This window comes from Syngnathus typhle, linkage group LG6 (genome assembly GCF_033458585.1).
Source record: "Syngnathus typhle isolate RoL2023-S1 ecotype Sweden linkage group LG6, RoL_Styp_1.0, whole genome shotgun sequence".
In the NCBI taxonomy this organism is placed as follows: domain Eukaryota; kingdom Metazoa; phylum Chordata; class Actinopteri; order Syngnathiformes; family Syngnathidae; genus Syngnathus; species Syngnathus typhle.
Genome location: NC_083743.1, coordinates 12,013,098 through 12,032,110, shown reverse-complemented (window position 1 = coordinate 12,032,110; position 19,013 = coordinate 12,013,098). Strand labels below are relative to the sequence as shown.

The 19,013-nt window shown below is 40.1% G+C and overlaps 1 protein-coding gene across 1 annotated transcript in view; it reads left to right on the top strand.

The window, feature by feature from the left end:
• Window positions 1-12,728, top strand: part of dscamb (Down syndrome cell adhesion molecule b) — an 80,315-nt gene extending 67,587 nt beyond the window's left edge. Inside the window, 17 exon segments of the mRNA XM_061281840.1 lie at window positions 762-1,005; window positions 1,833-1,979; window positions 2,351-2,506; window positions 2,734-2,867; window positions 3,012-3,165; window positions 3,242-3,359; window positions 3,928-4,094; window positions 4,224-4,322; window positions 4,620-4,808; window positions 4,906-5,196; window positions 6,166-6,342; window positions 6,567-6,597; window positions 6,673-6,788; window positions 6,867-7,016; window positions 7,853-8,053; window positions 8,160-8,462; window positions 11,356-12,728. Of these exon segments, the coding sequence (XP_061137824.1) occupies window positions 762-1,005; window positions 1,833-1,979; window positions 2,351-2,506; window positions 2,734-2,867; window positions 3,012-3,165; window positions 3,242-3,359; window positions 3,928-4,094; window positions 4,224-4,322; window positions 4,620-4,808; window positions 4,906-5,196; window positions 6,166-6,342; window positions 6,567-6,597; window positions 6,673-6,788; window positions 6,867-7,016; window positions 7,853-8,053; window positions 8,160-8,462; window positions 11,356-11,825 (3,147 nt within the window). The 3' untranslated portion in view covers window positions 11,826-12,728.
• The last annotated feature ends 6,285 nt before the right edge of the window (window positions 12,729-19,013 follow it).

Below are 19,013 nucleotides of genomic sequence, written 5' to 3'. Positions count from 1 at the left end.
AGTTGTTCAAACTATATTTTCAAATTGTAAATGAAAAACAAATAAGATACTGGATAAGATGGATAAAAATATCTATAATAACACACCACAGTCCTTTATTTAACGTCAACTGTGGCCATACTTGGAAAGACTCAATACATGATATGTTTACAAGTTTATACAAGCTGTATCACATGTTGCTTGTTTGGTCCAATTGGAATGTTGCATTGTCCCATCAGTACAAGACGTTCATTTATAATATCAAATAGTTGAAGGGGGTCACATGTTTAACAGGGCACCAAATATTTTAGGATTGGCCTTGGGAACTAAAAAAAAAAAAAAACGTCAAAGTTGAAAAGCAGCGAGCTAAAAAATCATTAAAGGAAAAAGAAAAGCGTCCATGTGAGGAGAATTCTGCCAAAGGGTTTTGATAATTGAAAGAGAGTCTGTTGAGCTTGCGGTTCAAGTTGTAGAATGACTATTATATTATCCTAAGCCAAGCAAGTAATTGTGATACCTTAATTGAATCACCGAAACAGTAAAGAAAACAAGATTCAAACTGAATTTTCAAACTTTTTTCACCTCGGGGAAGCGCTTTCTTCTTCCACTAACAAGAAAGTACAAATGTAACCTCCCTGATCTCAATAAGAGAAGGCATGTTTAAAATAATGAAATGCAATATAAGAAATTGATACAAATGAGTGTTTTTGTTGTTTTAATTTTCTTCATTTTATACTCACAAATGCTTACAATGGTGATTACTTATTTGTCGTCTCCGACAGCCTCCCCACAAGCACTTGCAGAACGGTGTGATCCGAGGCTACCAGGTGGGCTACAGGGAGTACAGCCCTGGTGGAAGTCACCAGTTCACCATCATCAGCGTGGACACCACAGGAGACACAATGGAGAGCATTGTGCTGGACAACTTGAAGAAGTTTACGCAGTACAGCGTGGTAGTCCAAGCGGCGAACCGGGCCGGGACTGGTCCATCTTCGCAGCAGGTGGTCACCAAAACCTTGGAGGATGGTAAGTACAGGATAACTGTGACTCTGCCAGTTTTATTAACCTTAAGCAATGCTACCACCAAGTGGACTATTTTAGGACACCAGAAGAGTGGAATAGCTCTTGAAGACTTCCAAATAGTTAAAATTCCAAAACATTTTTCCCATATGAAATAATGTAACATAAATTAATTCATCTTGTGATTGCCATCAGGAAAAAAATCATTCATTTATTACTGGCTGTGTTTATCATTAAAGTATAATAAGACACAAGAACTGTAAAATGTAAGACTTGCCAAATTTATCATCACATATAAAGATGGATATTCAAAATTAATTGTTTTTAATGATTTGACTCCAAATTGTACCAGTTTTGTGGCCTTTGACAATGTTCAAATGTAAAGTGGACCGTCTATGCGTTTGAACATTGTCGTAAAACATGATGTGTTTGTGTTTTAGTCGCTGTGTCAACATGGCCAAAAATGAATGCAAGAGGTTATGACATATTATTTTGCCCATAGATTCAATGTCAGACAGCTAATGATTTAATTTGAGCTGACCTTTTTTTTGGAAAGTGATTGTTATATTGAACAACTTCTATTGTACGACTTCAACTGTATCTTATTAGTAATACCTATTTTGAAACCATGCATTTCTAATTTTCCTTGCATTTGTTCAAAGTGTTTCTTCTGTCTTTTCTAACGAAAAGAAAATACTGAGTGATCAGTGATTAAGTACAGTTGATTATATAGGCATCTAAATGGAACATTTAAAAATGCTACTATTTTCCAAACCAATTGAAGTCCATATTTCTTTTTGCATTCAAGAATACTGAACTGTTCCTTCTCTCAGTGCCATCTCGGCCTCCTGAAAATGTGCTTGCTGTGGCCAAGTCCCCCGAGGTTATCTCCCTCTCCTGGATTCAGCTTCCGAGAGAGGCTCTTAACGGAAACCTGCTGGGCTACAGAGTCATCTACTGGGCAAACCTGCTTGATGGAGGTATTAACATGCACACTCTCACATTATACAAAGATCAATCCAAGTTAATTGCTTGCAAAGCTGACATTTAAAGTCTAAGTACGGTATATTATTTTCCAATGCTGGGTTGTTATAAGTACTCCACTAGAGGGCACTCTTGCATCGTTATACTGTATTGTAAAGTTTCTCAAATGGTGTTATACATTTAGAGGGGGAATACTTCATATTAATACAAATTCCTAGTAATAAGAACAAAGTACAAATACGCGTTATGTCTTAAACATAATTATTCAACTACAATAGTGTGTTACCTTTGTTTTGTTGTATTTGTCGTGATAAAAGTTCATTCAGCATTATGCATGGTCTCCTAAATTCCTTTCTCGCTCTGTTAGAACTCGGTGAAATCAGGAACGTAACCACCAGTCAGCCATCTCTGGAACTGGATGGTCTGGAGAAATACACTAACTACAGCATTCAGGTGTTAGCCTTCACCAGTGCTGGAGATGGCGTACGCAGTGAACAGATTTATGTGCGGACCAAGGAAGATGGTAAGAAATGGAAAACAATAGACAACAAACACAAGAGCTTTCATGATTTCTTTCTTGCTCTCTGTAACCTCCTCCCTTCAGTCTTCTAATTCCTCAAATTACTTTCCGCACAAGTTAAATTCAGTGGATCCGAGTGTATCAGAAAGAAAGGGAGTGATGCTGTCTTCCCTAATATTGGATGTTTCTTTTTTTTTTTCCTGAGTTTGACTTGTTTCTGTCCATCCCAGTTCCTGGTCCCCCTGCAGGCGTTAAGGCCGCTGCCTCCAGCAGTTCTGTGGTGTTTGTCTCCTGGCTGCCTCCTCTCAAGCTCAACGGCATCATTAGGAAATACATCGTCTTCTGCTCGAACCTGCATCCGATGGTAATAGTGTTTGTGTTCCACAGGATTCTCTCCATATTTCTTTGACACCGGGCTTGACTCAAATTGCAATATTGAGCGACAAGGCTGTCAGAATACGGTGGTTCCACAGTGATACAGTAATCTCTTCTCCTCTCGGATTTGCAGGTAATGAGTGAGTTTGAGGCCTCTCCCGACGCGTATTTCTACAGGATCACAAATTTGGCTCGAAACAGGCAGTACAGCATCTGGGTGGTGGCTGTGACAGCCGCTGGTCATGGCAACAATAGTGAGAAGATCACAGTGGAGCCTTTGCCGAAAGGTACAGCGGGCCAAGGATAGCTGCTCTTCCCTTTGCATCATTCTCCTGTTTTGACATCAATTTGTCTCACTTCTAGCTCCAGCCAGAATTTTAACCTTCAACGGTACAGTGACCACTCCTTGGATGAAGGACATTGTCCTGCCGTGCAAATCTGTTGGAGACCCTCCTCCCACAATCAAGTGGCTCAAGGGAAAGTAAGGCAGCCTTGAAAATAAAGAAAGCAAGACAAATCAAAATAAGAATAAACCTGCCTTTGTTATATATGTCAGTGGTTGCTCCTTCAAACAGGCATTCAAACTTGTTTTGCTTTTACCGTCCGTCCCTGTTAATCCAATTGGGACCAAGGTCAATTTTGTTGGGTCACCATTTGTAAGAAAAATTGTTGTAAGATGTTTTTTTAGTGATTTTGAGCATGCACACGCTTTCTTTCTTAGAGATTTCACAAATATTTTTCTTTATGACTTGGTTATTTGGGACTGGGTATGTGCAGTATAAAGTTAGAATTTTCTGAAAATTATATTCAAACAAGTAGCTGCAAAAAAATATATATGTTTCATCCAGATGGTTTTATTTTGTGCAGCTACTTGACAAAGTAAAATAAGTAAATTAAAAGAAAACATTCTGAGTAGTATATAGTAGTTGTGTGCTCTACTGCCTCACAAAACAAAGGCTGGACAGGGAGATTTGAACGACTATATTGTAAAGGGTACAATTATTCATATAAATGTGCAATATAATGTAGTCCATTCTATTTCTCTGCAGCACCAATGGGACTCCTACGCCTGTCCTGGTAGATGGTCGACGGAGCGTCCACGCCAATGGTAGCTTCATCATCCGCACAGTGAAAGCAGAGGATTCCGGAAACTACAGTTGTGTGGCCAGCAACAACTGGGGCTCAGACGAGATCACGCTTAATCTGCAGGTTCAAGGCAAGTCACCATAGCATTACTAAAAAAAAAAAAGAGAAAAACTTTTCCTACATAGCAAGTATACTGGGGTCTACTGTACAGCAAAATATTATAGAATCCAATTAAGTGTCTTTATCTTTCTATTCTCAGTGCCTCCTGATCAGCCACGTCTCACTGTCACCAAGACCACCACAACTTCAATCACGTTGTCATGGATACCAGGAGACAATGGCGGGAGCTCTATCAGAGGTGAGACATTCTGGCACATTGATCTACAACCTATGATGTGGATTGAGCATGCTATGCACATTAAATACGTTAATCCAGAGTGCCTGCAGATTTTCCAAAAGTCTTAAATTTGATTTCCCTAATCATCCTTTCAAATGACAATTTATCCTTACATTTGATGTTCAGAAATGTCTTAAAATACTCCAATAGTAAATGCATCTTTGCAACAACAGTAGTAGCATTGTTGCTAAAGAAGTATATCGTTATAAAGAACTGAACAGATTTCCATGGCATGATCTGTTATCTTTTCATCGGCAGGATACATCCTGCAGTACTCAGAGGACAACAGCGAGCAGTGGGGCAGTTTTCCCATCAGTCCCAGCGAGCGCTTGTACCGTTTGGAGAACTTGAAGTGCGGCACTTGGTATAAATTCACCTTGACCGCCCAGAACGCTGTTGGGCCGGGCCGAATTAGTGAGATAATTGAAGCTAAAACCCACGGGAAAGGTACGATGGACGGCTTGGTGGATGGATGTTATGGAACACGCTGATGAAGTAAAAAAAACAAGCTTCTACTGTAATCATCTGTGTGTTTGCTCCTCAGAACCACAGTTTGCCAAAGAACATGAACTCTTCACCAGTATTAACTCCACCCGTGCCAGACTCAATCTGGTTGGCTGGAACAACGGCGGCTGTCCAATCATTTCCTTCATTCTCGAGTACAAAGCCGTGGAGTCGGCCACCTGGACTACGGCACAGCGCACGTCGCTGACCAAGAGCTACATCCTGTACGACCTGCAGGAGGCCACCTGGTACGACTTGCAAATGAAGGTCATCAACAGTGCTGGCTCAGCAGAAAAGAAGCTCACCTTTGCCACTCTCAATGCAGATGGAAGTGAGTTTGAAATTTTGACCGAGTGATGTTTTGTTTTTTTAATTATAGGGATAAATGATGCTGTTATATCCTTACATAATGCAATTTTTATGTTAATGGATATTTTATCTACACCTTAATGAACAAACTGCTTGCTGTACCTGAAGAACCCCACACAAGCACAAAAACCTAACCACAATCCACTCTTCAAAGTTGGTTTAAAACCAAACAAATAAAATCCCCAAATGCCATGCTACCCTTATTATGAAGAGTTTCTGGACACTGCATGGAAAAGGTTTTCAACTGCTTGAACATGTCTTTGTTGTTGCGTTTGTGAGGTGCCTGTACAACATATCCAAAAGTCACGTAATGAAATTTCACTGTCACGCTTCTTGTGGCGTAAGAAAGCCGTGCTTCATAACAAATTCTATAGCTTTATTGTGCAACTACAGTAGACTGAAAGGATGCTTTTGAGATGGAAAGACAGGAGGCGATGAGAGTGCCGTACTCCACACTACTCATTAATTTACTTGTTTGCTTGAGGAGTTGAAGCTGCCTGTCAGGCTGGTGTATGTGTGCGTGGAAGTGCTTTTCTCTCTGTGTGGGCAAACATGATTTTGTCAGTTTGACAGCTTAGCTGCTGGAATTAAAGCCAACATTCAACACGAGTCTTACGTGGATCAAGGCAAACCAGCTTTCTTTAACTGGAGGAATTGTAAACAAATGCCTGAAATATGTGATTAAATTCATTATCCACATAGCAGTTTAAATATTTGTATTGGGCTCTTCTTATACAGTTCCATAGCTCCACAATTCCACAATAAAGTGAATATAGAAAGTGACCATTCTCACCCCCAAATTTAGAAACCAATTAGATCACAATAAATAATTATTTGACCTATAACAATTTTTTTCAACAACAACAAAATTTGAGGGAAATAACTCATGATCTTCATTTAATGTCACTAATATGTCTGTGCTTCTTTCAAGGTACCATTCCTCCTCTGCTGAAAACAGGCGATCCCATTTCAGACAACATGTCAGGCAGTGGAGGTCTGAAAATGGTGGTGACCATCACATCTATCCTGGTTGTGGCTGTCCTGGTGTTCATTATGCTTATGGTGCTAAAGAGAAGACGCAGGGAGCAGAGGCTCAAAAGACTTCGAGGTAGGCCCATGATGAAATGATTTTTCCGCCAAAGCCTTTCTGTGCAGTGTTTGTCTATCTGATGTTTTTATGGTAAAACAGTACTCATGTATGTAGGCCCATGCCTTTACTATTATTTTACTCTAAATAAACATATTCCATCAAACGTGCATTGAAGATGAACAACTGATTTGTGCAGAGTATCTTCTGCTTAGTTACCAATTTACTCTTTGTTGTCTTAACAGATGCCAAAAGCCTGGCAGAAATGCTAATGAGGTGAGTATATTTCATTCTGATCTACTATACAAGGCAACAATAAAATCCATTTTTCTTCCTTATCAATGTGCACAGTAAGAATACACGGACGCCAGAAAATGTGAACAAGCAGCAACAGACACTAAGAATGCACATCGATATTCCGAGAGCGCAGCTGCTCATCGAAGAGAGGGACACCATGGAGACAATCGGTAAGACCCAGAGTGTGAATTCAATTATATGAAATTTACCCTAATTTTTGCTCGACATTTTTTCATTTTACCGCACAGATGACCGATCCACGGTGCTGCTGACTGATAATGACTTTGGCGACACAAATAAGCAAAAGTCGTCCACAGTGACGCATACCGTCCACTACCAGTCTCTTTCCCAAGCCACCGGACCACTGGTGGACGTGTCCGATGCCAGGCCCGGAACCAGTGAGTCCCACCATTGTTAGTGCCCATTTCTATTTTCTCTTTCAAATATATTCCATAATGTTGCATTACTAAATGTGATCATGAAAGCGGGTACTTAATGTCCATTCAGCGCCCGCAACTCGAGCTGAGTCGCACTTAATTGGTCATTTCATTCATCACATATTATCTCATAGCCAAATTTCACGTCTTTAAATTCCTGCAAACTCATCATCTCATCAATGAGGTGACTTCCAGATGTGATGATGATTCAGCAATAATGCTGCAGGGGTAACTTGGTGTTTGTGCTCCGCTGAAGCGGAACTGATGAAGAGTAGTGGTCTCCTTACTTCCCCTTGACACATACTCACCCAAGTCTCCCCTTCTTGCACTCAGTTATGGATAATTGTGCAGTTTCTAGGTGAAATGGGACTTTGTATTCAATCAAATACTGTATACATTTAATAAAATGTATAAAAAATACATGTTCTACTGTGAGACTTTTTCAATTGTAACAGTGAGGTCACACCTCGCTAAAAGAGAGTACGTAGTAAACTCAAATGAACTGAAATGCTACTGAGTAGAGCATCCACCAAGGTCAAAATTTTAATGTCCCATTTCAGCACTGGGGTACCTACTCTGTCAATGCCCCCACCTGTCCCCAGTGCAAGTGAACTGTAATGGCAAAATAACTACAATTTTATCACAGAAAATGGCAGAAAACACAGAAAATTACACAAACAAACATTAATGGTCACAAAAGTAACCAGCTCCATCTGAGGAATTATCTGTTTCAACCTGTGCCACCCTTACCCTTACCGATGAAACGATGAATTGGGCACCCTTCTCTTCTCCCCAAGACCCCACCGCCAGACGCACTGCCAAAGCCGGTCCTGCCGCCGCACGAAGCCGGTACGCCAGCCAGTGGACTCTTAACAGGCCACACCCCACCAGCTCTTCACACACCCTGACCACTGACTGGAGACTCCCCACGCCACGCGCTACTGGATCTGTGGACAAGGAGAGCGACAGCTACAGTGTCAGCCCATCACAGGACACAGGTAGGTGACCAATAAATTAAATGTGTTGACAATATCAAGGATAGATTGCAATGTAAGTATATGACACTTTTGGGTGTTGCCTTAATATGTAACTTACTGCCATCAGATCGAGCGCGAAGCAGCATGGTGTCAACCGAAAGCGCCTCCTCCACCTATGAGGAGCTGGCCAGAGCCTACGAGCACGCCAAGATGGAGGAACAGCTCCGCCACGCAAAGTTCACCATTACCGAGTGCTTCATCTCCGACACCTCTTCCGAGCAGATGACAGCGGGGACCAACGACTACACCGACAGCCTCACTTCCAGCACGCCGTCTGAGTCGGGCATCTGCCGCTTCACCGCCTCGCCACCCAAACCTCAGGATGTCAGCCGCGTTATGAATATGGCCGCGCCCAAAGCGCACAGACCTGGTAAGGATGTCATTGGTTTTGTGATTTGAGCAACCACTCGTGCTTGCTACATGTGAGGTTGCTGGTGCAGTGAGTTCACCTGACCACAGTGTTGTCTGAAACAGTAAATCCTCACCTAGCTTGTGGTACATGAGTCACCGATGGTGTAGTGCCGCCTAAAGTTGTTCTGCAGTTCTGTAGTAACTGATTAGAGGGTGCCAAAAAGAAGTATGGCACGCCATTACAACATTTGATATTAGCAAGGCAAAACATTGTATAGACGCTGATCTGTTAATGGGGAGGATCTGGAAATTGAGCTTTGGAGGAAAGGCATATCAATCTCTCTACAGGTCATCCATCTTCAATTTGTGTGTGTGTGCGTGTGTGTGCGTGCGTGCGTGTGTGTGTGTGCAGCACCACTGAGTGAGGTAAGGTGATCTGATTTCCTCTCTCCAATTTCAGGTCTTATTCTCAATGTCAATGTCTTGACCGTTTGTGCTCCGGACAAGCAGATCATATCACTAAGGGATCAAGGTCTCACAAAGGCTGTTTGTCACTCCAATGTTCCTCATTAAACCTTTCCAAACAGCACTTCAGGGCCACATTGGAGCTCACTTAGTGTGGAAACCTGTTTGCGTTTCAGTTTAGTGAGGCGTCATTGAACACTCAGCGCTGGCATCAAATAACCAGATGCACAGAGAAACGTCACCAGTGACCCCAGAGGTCAGTTCAGGACAGGTTCAATGAGAATGAAAGGCTGCAAATCCATCTGTCAGTCAAACTGAATGAGACTGAAGGCATATTACATTCTATTTAGAATTGACATGGAGGAAAGAACACTTTATAGTCCGATCTGCACTGGTCCAAGAGTTTTAGATATTTCCTCCTAATGGATCTTTTATTGAGCTTGTGTTCTATTAAAATTTATTCTGCTGCACTTTGCTCATAAAATTTAACCTTAACAGATGTCGTGCCAGACAAATCACAGAACTGAAGAGTACCAGCAGATTAACATCTTGTTATATTCTGTTTCACATCTCATCACTTAGCAATTTGCCGCCTGGTGAATACCACAGCTATTTTTCAAAGAGTAAAACACTTCCATCTTGATTAAATCATCCCTAGTGGGAGACTCATCCTAATCATAAGCATTAATAGAGATGCACTTGCAATAAGTGCAAATCCATTCAATCATCCTTCACGGTCATTCTTTGACCGAATGTAAGAAGTAATGTGCGTTCTTTTTTTGTGTACCGTGTGCTTTGTGGTTGTGCTGTGTAGACGAAATCTTCATGGGTTATCTGACCTGATGAATCTTAATTCTGAATGTTACAGCAATTTCAGGAAGTCGGGTCTGTTCACGCCCACAGTGTCGCAAACACCCATTTCTTGGAGCCTGTAATGTTAATGCAACAGACATATTGTTTTTGTTGCATTTGTTTGTTTCCTGAAAAGCGATTTCCACCTGTCAAGAATAAGATGGTTGCTTTCTTGTTTTGTTTTTTTATGACAGTACTTGGCGAGTTAAGTAATTTTTTTTTATGTATAAAACATTTGGGAATCACTGATTAAATCACTCAAAGCTGGTTGCTATATCCACAAGTGTAATTGTCACAGAAAAACATTGAATCATGATACACAGTGCCGCTGAAGATATATTCTAAATTCTGTCTTCCATTTCCGTATGTGCCGCACAGTTTTCCCTCTATCAGATATTATTAGATCAGATAGATTCACACTGGGAGAAGATTGGTACAAGATTAGAATAATAGTAATGTGAATCCCAATCCCATAAGCCCCAAGGTGAACCCGTGTCGCCGTGTGAACAGGACTTTAATGAGATCTCCAGCTCTCGGTATGTTGTCGATTTAAGCAGAGCATTTCTAAAAATGGAGAAAAGATGTCAGAACCCTGACCCGCTAGGAGCGTGCATTATCCGCAGAGGGCACAATGGAGAATGAACAGTGTGTGAGGGCAGCCGGGTCTCCTTAATGTTATCATTAGCCCAATTTGTAAAAGCGATACTGGGGATAAAAGCTCCGTGGTTTGACAGTAAGATAGATTGTATGGCTTGTCTTTGTCAGAAAATGTGATTATTTTTGGCAGTATGATTGATTGTGATTGTTTTTTCACGAATGTAATTTTGAAATTTAATATAAAAGAAAGAAAGTTCCCAAGAAATCAAATTTGAAATAATCAGTTTACGAATTTTACATTTCTCAACTGAATATTTTTGTACGTGTTTTTGCAAGAGTTAAACAAGTGAGAAATGTAGCTTTGGTTTTAGGTTGTTTGGGATTTTTTTTAAATCACTGATGGCTCTCATTATTACATCTATTGTGTTTTTAGATGCAGTTTGTTGAGGACCATAATAATGTCCCTGATGAAGTATATTTTGTGCAGTATGACTTGGCTATAATGACTCGGCATGGCCGCATATTTGACTATTTTGTAATATTTTCGCATCCCTCAAGTCCCATCACTAACTGGCCACGTTCCAGAGCTGAGGTGCGCTTTAAACACTTTCTTAACCTTCCTAAATAACCAGCTAAGCAGATTTGTAGGACAAATTTAACAACCTCTAAAGGCTTGCAGAGCCGCCTGCCGTTGAGGGGTTTAAGAATTAGATGCTGTGTCTTTCATGAGCATGTCGAAACAGATGAGTCTACAAATACATCTGGAAAGAGCCAAAGTAGCAAAATTGAGGGAGACAAAGTTCAAGGGTTCTGAAGGTTCTTGGACCATGTTTAATATGAACATCCAACAATTGACAATGTCAACGAATATCAAGCCAAATGATTAAGTGTATAGACCTCCTTTGGTGCCAAACATGTTCATCTGCAATGTGATTGATTGATTCTCTAGTCTTCACTTGTCTTTTCTGTCTATTTTTTCCGTTGTCGTTGCTCCTCAGGAGGAGAGCTGGTACACTTACCGCCTTACCTCCGCATGGACTTCCTTTTGAACCGCGGTGTGCCCCGGGGCAGTGGGGCGAGCAGCGGCGGAGCGGGTGGCGGAGGTTCTGCTGGTGCTACGGGAGAAACCAGAGGAGGCGCAGGAGGAGGAGCCATGGGCCAGACCTGCCTGGAGCCCCAGAGGAGCCGTACCCTAAAGAGGCCCCCTCCGATGGAGCCCACCATGGAAGTGCCCTCACCCAGGGAGGTGCAACAGTGGCAGCCGGGAACGGCGTCCACCCTCCCGCACAGAGATGTCCGGGAACGGGGAGAGGCTCGGGGTGAGGTCCGAGCAGAAGTCCCCTCCACTGGGGACCTGGCCCAAGCACAGGCTGCTAAGCTCAGCACCTCCCAGGAGTCCCTGCTGGACTCCAGAGGACACCTGAAACAAAGCAACAACCCCTATGCCAAGTCGTACACTCTGGTATAACACTTGGATGACTTTGGAGACACACTGTTGGACGACGGGCACACCAAGGATGGTTTTCCACAACACACTTTGTTGTATATAGAGTTGTTCCCGACATGCGTCTGATGGTGATGCTTTTCCTTCATTCTTTCTCTCTTCCTTCATTCTTTCTCTCTTCCTTCCTTTCTTTCTTTCTTTCTTTCTTTCTTTCTTTCTTTCTTTCTTTCTTTCTTTCTTTCTTTCTTTCTTTCTTTCTTTCTTTCTTTCTTTCTTTCTTTCTTTCTTTCTTTCTTTCTTTCTTTCTTTCTTTTTCTCTGGTCTGTCTCTTTTGCTTTCATTTCTTTCCTCTCTCGTTCATCTGTGTTGCTTTGACACTTTTCATTCTTTCGCACCTCTTTGGGAACTCACCGCTTTTATTTTCTACTCGGCTATTCTTTTATTCTAAAGTGAGGACACACCAGGATTGCCGAAATGATTTATTTAATAATTGAGATAGAGAAAAATGTTATTGAAATTATATCAAGGACGATTAGAGTCATGATTATGATTACTATTATTATATATATATATAAAAAGAACATAAAAAAGTAAAATGTAATGGAGGAATATCACAAAGTGGAAGGTGAACAATGCTTTCATAATTTATTTTCATTGTAAAACTAAGTTTGGTGATTGACCGACGAGAACGTTTTTAGCACTCTGAAGGGCCAATAGAGAAGAATAATGCCAGTGTCGATCAACGCTAATGTTTATCAACCACTCCTGGCAGCTGCATTGCGGGAAATCACAAGAAAGATCTTTTTGTTGTCACTATAAAGAAAAAAAATATACAATGTGAATATATACTATAAAGAGATCACTTTTATTTGTGGATATTATGGGGAAAATGATTTGGTTAATAAAGTCCTTAGTCATGTTTGCACACATCTGTTTTGAAGTCCTTTGGCTCAAACCCAACGTTATTGATTGGTTTTCTTTATAACAGACATTCATTTTTTTTTTTCAATCCTGGCCAATTTTTTATTTTTATATTTTAGGATTATTTTCAACTTTTTTCCAAGCTTCATTTACTGATATTCAATTAAAATGTAAAAACACTGGCGGAGCTAAAATATGCTTGGTCCTCTGATAATTTCCTTCTGGGTGTTTTTTTATTTTGCCTGGGAATTTCGCTCACATATCCACCTGCCTGTAGGAACATAAAATTCATATTGATTTTGTGAAGAGTTTTAGGGGGGTTGTTTAAAAAAAAAAAGCGGACTCCCTGCGATACCCTTGGTCCCCCCATGTTCCACTCAAGGAAAAAATTCCTAGCTCCGCCAGTGAGTATAAAGTAAAAACAACGTTCCCCTTTCCCCATATTGTTTATAATTAATAATAGTAAACTATGCCATCATCAAAGTAGTCACAAGTGAACTGATAAAAATGGTTAAATCATAAAAGGACCGATATCCTGTAAATGTAAATAAAATGACATTGACAGCAACAAAGTATATTTTGGTAGATGTAGAATGTAGTTTTATATAATATTGTTAGCTTGTTTTTAACTCTACATTTAACTTTCCCCAATATGGCCAGCTATCCATCCGTCCATCTTCTATAGTGCTTGTCTTCTGCAGACTGAAATGGAGCCTCTCAAATCTGAAACCTGGACACCAGTCATTCTCCAGGTGCTATTCACGCTCACATTCACAATTTAGTCTTCAATAAATCCAGCATGCAAGTTTTTGGGAGAGGAAGCCGGAGGATTGGGAAGGCGACTCATTAAAGCATATTTAAAATTGCTGTCTCCATGTGCATATACCACATGTAAATTATTAATCTTTTATGCAAATTTGGGAATTTGCATAAAGAGACTATTCCACATTAGGATTTCTTCAATCATTGGAGATTGCTGCTTATCTCCTTGCTTTGGTCAACAGGTGGCGCTATGACGTCACTAGTATTTTTATATGACTCACTTAAAGTTTGCAGACTCCAGCAGGTAGACAGAGGGTCAGTGTGCAGTGCAGTCAAACACTGTACCAGTGTGTGCTTTTGTCACTTGCATTCACACACCTCCTAGAACACTGTGAATAATTCATGCCACAGCGCACACCAGGTGACCAAGACCAAGTGTACACTGTCACGATGTGGAAGAGAATGTGGATGTAAAATCTCTTCACAATGATATACCGTCAAAACTGATCACATTTTACGGGAATTATCGCTTTTGTAAAATGTAATAAAATACGTCATGTAAGAAAATAATGTGCTATCCTCTACACCAAAAAAAACCAAAAAACATTGGGGTTTGTGCACACTGATTTGTGAAAGTGTGATGAGTATAAATGGGCAACCTCTTTTCTGGGGATTTTTCTTGACCTTAAACATGAAGTCCTCTTCTGACACCAGACCATTAGCACTTGGTCCAGCCACCAGGGAGGGAAATTCACAGACACTTTTCTTACCATTAGAGGTGGCCAACCCCTTTTAGTTTGCTTGGCATAACCCTGTTGGATGACTGAATTTCGCAGTCGGTTTTGATGTTTTATTTGTCATCAATCTTCAAAACAGTAGAACCTAAAAATTGGAACCCAATACCATATTTTTCAGAAAAATATATTTCCTCTATGCAAATGTGTCCTGCTCTGGATTTGAGATTAAAACTGCAATGTACTGCAAAATATGTACTGTAATTGAAAAGTTTAGAGGTATGTATGGCTACAAGCTTCATACCAATACAATATTGATTATATTTGACGTAAATGTACATTTTATTTGGATTTAATCCAGTGATTTTATTTCTTTCATTTTGCTGCTCAAATCACTGCTTTAAAACATTAACTACAGTATTTTGCATATTCCCTTATTTGTAACTCCCACACAAAAAGGTGTCAGAAATGATGAACAGAAAATGTTGGCTGATGCCCACAGAACATTTTTTGGAACGCGTGTTTGAACCATTTATTGGTTCTAAATTTGAAAATGCAGAGATTACCTTTGTATGTTGAAAACTTTTGCATGCATTTTCTCCCTCTCCTCTGGCTTTGGTCACAATAATAATAATAATAATACATTTTACTTGACGGCACCTTTCTGACACTCAAGGTCACCGTAAAATGGCGTAAAATAAAGTAACATGTAGAAGTAGGATTGGTTCATTTTTTACTTTTTTGTATAGTACCGTATTATCAAATTGTATCCCTCAAATTGTCATTCTTTTAGAGTCATTTCCTGCAGTCATTCTTCCAAAACACCCCTTGCAATTGTCCTTCAATCTGAGGTGGATTTTCCCTCTTTGGCTCCATTGTGTTCCGCATAGACAAATCCATGTTCGAAAGAGAGACGTGTGCCACCAGGGTTTTGTAATGAAGGCCCTGAAGAGTTGTCAGATGTAACAGAGGGGTACATTTGAAGAACTTAAAAGAGAAGGACTTTCCCCTTGAGTGTGCACACTGGCCTACACTCATCATATACATGTGACACCGCTTTGTCTTCTTGTCATCTTTTGTCATAAAGAAAATGATGAATGGCAAGAAAACTACTACTATAGTCTATACTGTCGGAGGACGTTTTAGGGTTGACAAATGATTGTAAAGGAGTGGGAAGTGTGTTTGGAAATATCAAACAAGTAGATTGTTCGGAGTCCATTAGAACCATTCCATGTAACACATGAATATTTCAGTTGTGAAGTAAGTCTGTGTTTTCAGAAATGGCCTTGAAACTCCTTCCTCATTCTTATTTTCAATGTGCCCATCTAAATTCACTTCTGAGCAAAGTATTGATATTTCCTGTTTCAATGTATCACATAATGAAATATTTAAAGCCCAGAAAATTATGGTAGTAAATCACTTTCCTTTTTCATCATTATAGTTGTAACAAGGATGTGTTAGTGCAATACGTTTCTATTAATGTTAATATTTGTCGTTTTCCTCCCCTTCTGCGTCATCTGGCTGTCCTGCAGGCTTTCCCCTGTTCATTTATGGCTTTGTAGTGGAGCCCCTGCTGCCGCAGTCACCTCATCATGCATCAGCTCTTAGGGGTCGCTGGTCATCAGTTGCCTCTGAACATTACCTTTGTCCAAAGGATGCTTCTTCACGGACACCTGGAAATGTCAAAAGCCATTAGCAGGCTTTTTACTGCCTCAATGTGGCACTTAATGGTCTTCTCACATCTCGCTCCTTATTTTTTCGTCCATTTTGTATTATTTTAACCCAAGCCATTATCTAATCTCACAAAACCCAACATATTGAACCCAACTTCCCTACCCAATTTTCAAAACAGAGGTTTTTGTGAGTTACTGGGCTTTATATAAAGCATAATTAAAGTCATTATATAATCTTCCTACTGAATTAACGCAGAAGTGAAGGAATGTGTGTGTGTATTTGTCCTAATTCAAGAATGCAAATGTGATGAATTTATCAGTCTTTGGGAGTTATTTTTGGTTTTGTCTGTACGGAGAAGTTCCAAGACTCATCACTGTTTGGGACTTATCAGAATAACAACTCTGTTATGCAGACGTCAAATGAATGGGCTTTTGGAGGCACAACGCTGAGACAGATAGCGTCTGAGCGTAAAAGCAAATCCACTTTGAGAGTTTTCACAGTAAGAGGATGATGAAGCGAACTTCTTCACTAATTCCATCTTTCAAGCGTACGCGAGCAGGGGGTGAATTATTTCACACTGCATACTCGTTTTATTAGTTTAATTTCACCAAACTGTTGAAGCATGTGACAAGCCCCTAATGACTCATGTAGATGTAATGACTGAAAGTAAGTCGATGTCAATGAAGTGATGCAAGATGAGCGCGTTCAAAACGTGTAGAGTCTACACTTCTGTGCTTTTCGTCTAACTATGTGTGACACAATCGGGGGGAAATGATTTATTTTTTTGAAAGCCTACATAGATGATTAAATATTAATACAATCTGCATGGTGTGAAATTGATTCCTGCAGCATCAAGACATTAAGAAAATTAAATTTCCATAAATGTCACCAATATCTCTGCCCTCTTATCAGGCAGCGTTCATTTGATTTGATAAGCTCCGCATCTATGGCACATCCACATTAGATGGTGCATTCACTTAACTGTGAGCAGGAAAGAAAATTGTCCCATCCGTACTCACCACCTTCCAATATCTTCTCATTGAGCAGAACAGAAGGCAGGCATGCTATTGAATTTTGCAGTCTCATCCTCGCTGCAAATGCCTCTCGTCGCATTGCATATATCAACATGTAATTATACCAGGGACGTGCGGTCAGAAGAGGCAACGCCTCCCCTACATTTATAAAATGGGGGGGACATTTTTCAATTGTTTTTATTATAGTCATTTTCCTTTTAACTTCAATAGTTTTGTATCATTTTGAACCAAAATCGCTGAATTTTTTATAGTTATTTTAAATTCAAAGATTCGCTCGGAGGAGCCAACTTTCTGTCTAGTGTGGCACTTCTCACTTTCACTTAAGCTTTTTCCCTAATGAAGTGGCCTGTGATTAGGTGCGCCTCATGGACACTTCAATAGGTACACTACACGAGGTAAAAAAAAAAAAAAAAAACACGTCATTGCCTCCCCAGTTATGAACCTCACCACACGTCACTGAATTACACCCACAATGGTCCCAACTAAATCCCTGCCAGTTTTATTCAGGATACATTAAAGCTTCAAACTGCTACCAATGCATATTGCGATGAAAGACGTGCCTTTAAATGACTTTCCCGTATTTTTTTATTTCATATTTCTTATTATGCCTGAAATAAAGGGACTTCCCCTGAACTTCTTAAATCCAACATTGATATGTAGATTTACGAAAGTAGAGAACAGATTATGTTGAATGAATTATTATTTTATTATCTTTTTGTTTTAAACCACCTTCATTTACAACCCATGAATTTGGTGCTGTTATTTAGGTTGTTTAATCTTCGTAAGGCACTTCGCACACTCTGAGCTCCTATTAAGATTATTTCTCCACTTGCCCTCTGGGATGTCATGATCCCAAATTTAAAGAAGAGCTTTACAGCTTCTTTAGCAGTTTAAACTCTTGGTGAACCTCCAGATTCCTCTGAGGCGTATAACCTTGTAGACTCGATATACAACGCCATACGTTGGAGCATAATTCCTAATATGATACATGAAACAACTTTTTTATGGGGCCTTAGACATTACTTACTGTAGTGCAGACCATCATGGAAGAATTTGTATTATAACACAACAATTCAAAACTAATGTACACACTAAACTCGTAGTGCACAGTAAAAATAAAAATATAACAGCATAAATACAATAAATATAATGTTATTATCTGCATCTATTTTCTGTGCATGGTCTCAAACTATTATTTGGTTATTAACTCTTAAATTGGATTAATATCCACTGTAGTAAAATTTTGATTCTATAGGTCTTTGTATGTTGCCTTTAGGTGATAAACTAGCAGCAGTGAGACTACCATAAGCTATTTTTGCGGTACAGAGAAGCTTTAGTTTCAGTAATGTGTAGGTACTTAGAATATGGAAGGGCCATTTTTCTGTGACCATGAAGACCCTTGTCCATGCCCTTTTAGGGGCATCGAAAGCAACCAGTAGACTGAGACTCCAACCGCAGATGTTGTCTTACGAGGAACAAAAGATGTGGGGCCACAGAGAGAGAGGGAGAGGGAGGAGAAGGAAAAAGGAGGGGGGCTAACATCTTTGCTTTTGGGGCCACTCGAATTTTTGGAGAGACATCACGCTGACATCGGTTGAATAAGATATTTTCCCAATCAGCCGTGTGTCACTGGAGTGTTCCTTCTCTGGGCCAGCCATCGTCCACCGAGCAACAAAGACCATTCACCACACCACGTTAGGAGAGAATTTTGGTTACAGCTCTTATGACATTAGATTATGCAGGTGTACGTGATAAAGTGCTTGGTTGGTGGAAAGTGTTCTTATGTGATCCTTCATTTAAGAGTCTACAAAAGTGTAACATGTGAAGACTCGTGCACAAGAACATACTACGTGTCTGATAAATGAACTCTCTTAACACTTGGAGGCTGCATGTTGTGATCAATTTTAATGAGCTGCTTTCTTGACAGCTACAACCGGCTCATTTAAACACAATCCAAGTGCAGGACTCAAATGCAGGAAAAAAAAATTGACACTACCATATCTGTCTTACAATATCAGAGGAATCCATTTGAAGTAAGCATGAGCTAAATATGCACGACCTTTATGAAAGGCTATGCTATGCTTTTA